Source organism: Papilio polytes, unplaced genomic scaffold (genome assembly GCF_000836215.1).
Source record: "Papilio polytes unplaced genomic scaffold, Ppol_1.0 DF823879.1, whole genome shotgun sequence".
In the NCBI taxonomy this organism is placed as follows: Eukaryota; Metazoa; Arthropoda; class Insecta; order Lepidoptera; family Papilionidae; genus Papilio; species Papilio polytes.
The window spans coordinates 450,538-458,162 of record NW_013525325.1 but is presented as its reverse complement, the minus strand read 5'-3'; the positions used below and the strand labels follow the sequence as shown (position 1 = coordinate 458,162).

General features: G+C 32.0%; 1 protein-coding gene across 1 annotated transcript; it reads left to right on the top strand.

The window, feature by feature from the left end:
- Positions 1 to 2,140: 2,140 nt before the first annotated feature.
- LOC106102978 (gustatory and odorant receptor 22) lies at positions 2,141 to 6,232 on the top strand. Its single transcript, XM_013282604.1, has 8 exons — positions 2,141 to 2,189; positions 2,981 to 3,079; positions 3,410 to 3,582; positions 3,676 to 3,875; positions 4,315 to 4,460; positions 5,060 to 5,256; positions 5,552 to 5,713; positions 6,083 to 6,232. The coding sequence occupies exons 1-8, from the start codon at positions 2,156 to 2,158 to the stop codon at positions 6,230 to 6,232; spliced, it is 1,161 nt and encodes a 386-aa protein (XP_013138058.1). The 5' UTR covers positions 2,141 to 2,155.
- The last annotated feature ends 1,393 nt before the right edge of the window (positions 6,233 to 7,625 follow it).

The following is a 7,625-nucleotide window of genomic DNA, read 5'->3' as shown; positions in this document are numbered from 1 at the left end:
ATTACTGACTAGATGTAATTTCATAATTTTTTTGTAATGTTAATTACCGAAATTTTAAATTGTCCGTGACACTTCGCCCGTGACTCTTAGCATAAGATTCAAAATATCTTGTGTATCTTGTCCAATCAAATTCAATCTAGACGTTTCAAAAACGAATTAATGTACACGTTAATACGATGCCACAAAGATGTTTTTGTTTTTTTTTCTCAGTGACTAACAATGTAAGCTAAACAAAGCGTGTTGCATTTTATACCGCGACGTCAACGTTGGGAATATTTCATAAAGAAAACTAAACTAATAAGTATTACGGAAGTAAAAGAGTATATCAAAGGCGTACATATTTTGTAGTATAAGTTAATCCTAAATACATTTTCATTTAGAAGTTATCAACGTGAACGGGTACGTTTTTATAGCTAGGTCTGTCATAGATTTTCAGAGTAAGTACAAAACTTGTAATTTCATGTTTTAATATCTAAAAAGGTCACATATTTCGGTAAATAGAATTCAGGGAAGAAAATAAAAAAACCCACCGCTTGTCTGAAAACAAATGTGTTACGGGAAACGCTACGTAGCGCTACGAAAACAAAAGCGACATGCTCCCGCACACGAGCCCCGAAAGCAAATCATTGTTGTTTCACATCACATGGCGACGTGCGACCCACTGCTGAATTAATTATGATTCCGCCTGTGAAAATACGAGGGATTTTTGAGTGTTTTATCTAAATTTGAAGGAATACAATATTGTAAAACAATTAGGTACACAATTATATTTTTGAACAATGCTAATTTTATAATAATCTAGCTTTCGCCCGCGACTCCATCCGCGCGGTACACTGTACAGACTTTTCAATAATAATTTACGATGACAATTACCGTCAAATCGTTAGGTCATATTAATAAACAAACATTTTTGAATGTCTCTTTTGAAACGACTGTAACGACACTTTTATTGACTTCTTAAGTTTGTAAGTCGTTATTAGCGTAAAATATGAATTAATCACTTTACAGCGACGCTGCAACGTCATCAAAACATCGCCTTCGAAGAAATTCAGACTACAGAAATATTCAGAGTTACTTTACCTGTAAAAAAGTAAATTAAACAAAAATTTGTTTACAATTTACATATTTTATTTATTAATATTAGATAACAACACTATACTATCGAACTTTACATAAAAATATTACCCCACACCCGCTGTATTTGTCTATTATTGTAAATCGTGTTAAAATTTGCATAAAGAAACTATCATTTTATAGTAGCGTTTTTAACTCTTCTTCGGATAAATTTTGAATTTACACTTTGTTATACGTCATTGTATTGCCAACAATCATAAAAAAATAATTTTATATTTACTCCATTACTTTCTGCTATCAAACTCGAATAACCGAGTAAGGGGAAGGGCGGGTTATGATTGATTACATCGTATTGTGTTACTACAACCTATCAAAATTGCACCACTTGCTTGCCTCAAACGTTACTGGAGACAACGGCATTTAAATTCTGTTAAATTCTCTTAATTTTATAAACATTTAACAATGAATCCCAATGTGGTCATCAATAACTTTCCTATTTATAATGTGGAACAAGACGAAAATTTCTCAAAGAAAGAACAACATAAGAACAGAAGTGAGAGAAATTTGCCAGGTGTAAAAATATTTATTATATTTGTTACTTTAATATTTCGCCCGTGACTATACTACTTTTGTTTTTGTTTACGTGTACGTAGAAATAAAAAAAAAACAAAAGTAAGTAGTCTATGGATTTTGCAGACTAATCTTTCATATATGCTAATTTCATCGGTAAGCGTTAATTAGTTAAGGCTACGCTAACAAACATCCTTACATCTAAACGTTAGTGTTTATAATATTAGTAAGATATTATGTCGTCTAAACCTATTGTGGTGTACGAAATAAAACGAAATAACTATCTTTAAACTGATCAATTAATACTCTTACTTTTAATATTTAATTAAATTTTTACTCTAGCAATTAATAATTAATAGTGGACTAAATAAGGAACAAAAATTATTTATTTTTAGAGTACGAAGCGAAAGATGTTTATGGACCTGAAATAACAGACGACGACTCGGCCCTTTTAGACAAGCATGATAGCTTCTACATCACAACAAAGAGCTTGTTAGTATTATTCCAAATAATGGGAGTAATGCCGATAATGAGAGTGCCTAAGGGTAACATAACATTTACATACAAAATGCGCATAGATAATGTATCAAACACTACTAAACTATCAGACTTTATACTTTTACTTGACGGTAGTTATTTGGAATTCAAAAACCTCAAACGGTTGGCGAGTATAAATGACTGTTGGTCAGAAGTAATGTTTGTTGAAATATCGGCGGGTTGGTTGCTAAGAATGATAAAAAGTGGGTTCAGACGATTTGTCACTGACGGCTCTAACCGACCTATTCGTTTCTGTTATTTTTTTCTCTCTGACTATTCTACTTTAATTAAAAAATGAATTTTATGAATAGAGCGCGTTAAAGTTTATCACTAATAAAATTACTAAGCGAAATATTTAGATTAATGTTGTAAAATAAAAAATAATTATAAACTTCGGTATAAATCGATAGAAAATGGCGGAGAAATTGAGAAGCAAAAGGTTTGGACATGCTGTGCGACAAAACGATGGGATATAAACCAGAAAGTGTTAAGACTCAATGTGGATGGCTACAAAGGTAGAACAGCAAAGAAAGTATGAATGGATTGTGTGAAAGAGGATATGCTTAAGAAAGGATTCAGATATGACGACTGATAGAGATGTATGGAAGAGCAGTACATACTGTGCTGACCCTCCGTAAGGGATATGGGCAAGTGGATGATGGTATACCTCGATAGCGCTGTACATAAACTTTAGTTAACATGATCTCTAAATTTAACCATCTATGATAATAAGGATATTGCAGTTGAAGAAATTTTGAAAGTTAAAACAAGACAATTTCAGTTTATAATTTGTTACCAGATAGTAAAACTACAAAACGTACAACATTTAACTGGATCTCGAAGGCAACTTTATGGGCGTATCTAGTGTGGAGTTTAGAATGCATCATAGTCGTTAAAGGCAAGTGAAGCAGTATTTTCTCGTCTTTCTAGCAATTTATGTCACTCATGAAATGTATACCTTTATAAATAACATCTATCATTTTTACTTTCTTTTAATTGTTAAATTCTATTTTTAAATGAGATAAGGTGAGTGTACCAGTAATTGATAGTTTAGTAACATTAAAGCGGTATTTTCTTCGAATTCTAGTAGAAACATTTATTTAGAAACCTTTTAAGGTCAGTTAACAATCAGTTCTTCAGCAAACTATCTTATACCTTTTTCATTTAAAATAAATCACTTGTCACATTTGTTTACTGCAATAATTCTCATTAACTTGTAATCTTTTAGTTGGCCGAGAGAGACTTACCAATTTCCAAGACAATTCAAACAAACGATTCGACGAAGTGATCTATAATATAATATTTCTGAGCATTCTTATTCCGCACTTCCTTTTGCCAATTGCGTCATGGCGCCACGGATCAGAAGTCGCCATCTTTAAAAACATGTGGACTCATTATCAAGTAAATTTAACAGATTTAATACAACTAAACTAAATCTAACTTAATAATCTGAATTCTAAAAGGAATAACGAATATACCTTAACAATTTTTCAGTTGAAATATTTGAAAATTACGGGATCGCCTATCATTTTTCCTAACCTCTATTCTTTAACTTGGGCTCTATGTATATTTTCATGGACATTAAGCATTGCGGTCACTTTGTCCCAACATTATCTACAGAACGACTTTGAGCTGTGGCATTCGTTCGCTTACTATCATATTATTGCGATGCTGGATGGATTCTGTTCATTATGGTATGTTATAGTCCACGAATTAGGGGAACTAGCACTAGCTCCTAGATTGAGATAAATATCCGATTTCTAGATAACAAGCATATCCTATTGACTTGTCTCCTCAACAAAGCATTGACAATAAAAGAGAGCAACACAAATCGAAGCTGCACATACACGACAAAATCAATTTAAGTTTGTAGTTGCTTGTTTTCAATATTATTGAATACAATAGAAACTAACACAAGTATACATACTTTAATTCACTTTTTAAAACAAACACAGGTTAGAAAATTCTTAAAGAAATTAAATTGTAGCAACGACGCAATCAAATAAAACAATTGAAGGCTTTAAAATTATATTGCCGTCGCATAGAAATCGATCACAGCTAAAATAAATAATTGTACAAATAATTCACTAAATGTAGATCATTGTAGTATTTCTATAGATAATGTTTTATCAGGTACATAAACTGCAATGCTTTCGGAACGGCTTCAAAGGGTTTGGCAACAAACTTGCACAAGGCACTCAAAGCGGAGCATCCTGCTTTGAAACTCGCGCAGTACCGACATCTATGGGTGGATTTATCTCATATGATGCAACAACTAGGTAATTTAATAAAAAAAAACATAAGTCAATAGCTTTCGCCCGCGACTCCGTCCGCGTGGTATTAAAAAAAAAACAAAAGTGAGTAACCTATGTGTTCTTCCAGACTATACTCTTCATCTATACCAAATTTCATCGAAATCCGTTCAGCCGTTTAGGCTATAAACTCTAGCAAACATCCATCCATCCATCTAAACTTTCGCATTTATAATATTAGTAAAATAGTATGATGTATGATTTACAAAGACACATATAAAGGTTTATTAAAATACATAAGCATCGATTTCAATCGTTAATTTTGTATGCCGAAAAATTCTTTAAAGCATATTATTATCATAGTTCTTATATTTTAAAAGAGTGTGTCAGCTGTAGAATACCACGGTTAGATACGAAATTAATATACATGAAAGGGGAAATTATAGAAGTAATAAAATCGAAACAAATAACATCCTTTCTTTGCCTTTCAAATTTGTGAAAAGTGCTGCTTCATGCGTTTATTTATAAATCAAGAAAAAAATATTATCAAAAGAAAAAATAAATTGAGCATATTGAAACATCAAATAAATGTCCACACAAATATATTTATGAACGTTTATTTTCAGGGCGAGCGTATTCGAATATGTACGGTATTTATTGTATGGTTATATTCTTCACGACCATCATTTCCCTCTACGGTTCTCTTTCCGAGATATTAGAGCACGGCGTCAGTTATAAGGAAATGGGATTATTTGTTATAGTCGGCTACTGCATGACCCTTCTTTTCATTATATGTAATGAAGCGTACCACGCCTCAAGAAAGGTTAACTTTGTTATATTTCAGTAGATTACATTCTCATTCCATATTTTCGGAGATTTATTTTGTTTACACATACATTTTGTAGTCTGGACCGTATTTTTTTTTTAATTCAATTATTGTTGAGAGTACCATTGAAAGAAAAAAAAGAACGGAACCATTTATGTTCTTTTATGTGCATAATTGAATACAGAAAGTGACACCTGGCTCACTTTTACTTTTTTATAAGAAATTTATGCGCTGCAAACAAGAAAATTGGTTATCTAATTTTATTAAAGGAATTGCTTACAAACATTTCCAGGTGGGATTAGAGTTCCAAAATCGCTTGTTGAACGTCAATTTGGGAGCTATAGATCGAAGTGCACAACGAGAGGTTGAAATGTTTCTAGTTGCTATTGCCAAAAACCCGCCCATTATGAACCTGGACGGCTTTACTATTATTAACCGTGAACTTTTTACAGCGGTAAGCGTTTTTATTTAGATTTTTTTTTCAGTTATAAGTAAAATAATCTTACTTCTTACAAATATAATGAATGAGAAAGTTTTGATGTATGGATAGATGTTTGTAGCCTAAACTGCTTAACGGATCTCGATGAAATTCGGCATAGATGTAGAGAATAGTCTGGAAGAAGACATAGGCTACTTATTTTAGCATTTCAGTATTCCACGCGAACGGAGTCGCGGGCGAAAGCTAGTTTTACTTTACGTGTATTCTAGCTTAGGTTAAATTTCTGTAGTAAGGTTCCTAACAAACAAGAGAGTTACAGGGAGAAGAGATAGGGTGTAGGCAATTTAATGTTTTAAGTACTTATTTTACTATTTTTTCTTTCAGAACATTTCCTACATGTCTACATACCTAATTGTACTAATGCAGTTCAAATTAACATTGCTGAGGCAAGGCACAAGAAAGGCGATCAAAGCTATTGTTAATACAATTTTTAATATGACGACTACAGCAAGCGAAGGAATATACAGTGATTAGAAAATGTTAAAATCAGAGTAATAAAAAGAAAATCTTAGTACAATTAGCGTATCTTTCCGTAGTTATATCTGTAATCACATATTTTTGTTTACATTAGTAGCACAATATAGATATATGATGACTAATTAATTCTTCTTTGTGTTTTTTCTTTTGAGTGGTTACATTAATTAGTGGTTGCTTATTCGTCTTATTATATTAAATTTAAGCATAATAAAAAATCAAAGTATTTTTAATGATTTATTACTTCTCTATACCAATTTTAACTAAGTAAAATTTCAATTTCATCCGTTTACTTTCCCTAAAAGGGATCAAAGGCAGAATTCGATTGATACGAACTAGCAGGGATTCTACTTCTTAACTACGTCTATAATTGTAACAATTTTAGACAATCCCTGAATCGAATATAACAATCAAATTTATACGCATTAATTTGCCGCCCTGTTCGTATTCGAATTGCTTTATGGTATTTGATTCACCATCTGTTTATCGTTAACGAGGCGTCAGGTGAAATACCATCGTAATTTGTATGTAATTGTAGGCATTGAGGCAGTTTGGAGCCATTTTCAGAATAATTTATACGAAATTACAATACGAAGCTTAATATTCAACGATCAATTGTCCTAACAATGCTCTTCGATTTATAATAAAGTGTATCTTGTAAGAATTTTTTATTGTAGATCATTTACTCCCTGTAATATATAATCTTGCGAAAAGATTCAGGGACATTTTAAATGACTTTGGGCCTTATAGTAATACTAACTTTTGCCCGCGACTTTGTAAAAAAATCTAATAAGTAAGTTATGTTTTCTTCCAGATTCTTTTCTCCATCTATGCCGAAATTTTGCCAAAATCCGTTGAACCGTTCCGAAGATACCTTATGTCAAATATCCATCCATCTAAGTTTCGCATTTATAATATTAGTAAGATTTGTAAGATATCCGCTGTTACTAAGGAGTTTTTGATAGTCATTCTCTTTGCAGCCACTTTTAAGAATCATTATATTCTTAGTACAGTAATGTGGCAATTAAAGTTTCTGGCACTTTCGCTTGTTCAAAAGACATTATCGCACCCGCACACAAGATAGAACATTTAGATTTGAAGATTGAATTCTCACAGAGAAATTCTCAGAGCAGCTTACCGATTCTGTTAATGACATATCTCACTGGTTTGTTTCACGTAGACTCTTAACCTTACAAACGGTTGGCATTGACATAATTTCTACAAGAGTTCAACTAGTTATGATTAATAGTTATAGGTTTTATTAAAACTTTTGAAAACCTACACTTCTCTATGTTTACTTCAATTGTATAAAAACTGTTATTTTCAATTTTTTCTTTTACGTATGAATATATCTGCCCGTCGTAGTCTTTGCCTGTTACGAACACCGAACACT

Coding starts and splice junctions, on each gene's coding strand:
- LOC106102978 (XM_013282604.1), top strand. CDS start 2,156: ATGGGAGTAATGCCGATAATGAGAGTGCCTAAGG. Junction 2,190..2,980: donor GATAATGAGAGTGCCTAAGG/GTAACATAACAT, acceptor ATTTGTTACCAG/ATAGTAAAACTACAAAACGT. Junction 5,714..6,082: donor ACCGTGAACTTTTTACAGCG/GTAAGCGTTTTT, acceptor TTTTTCTTTCAG/AACATTTCCTACATGTCTAC.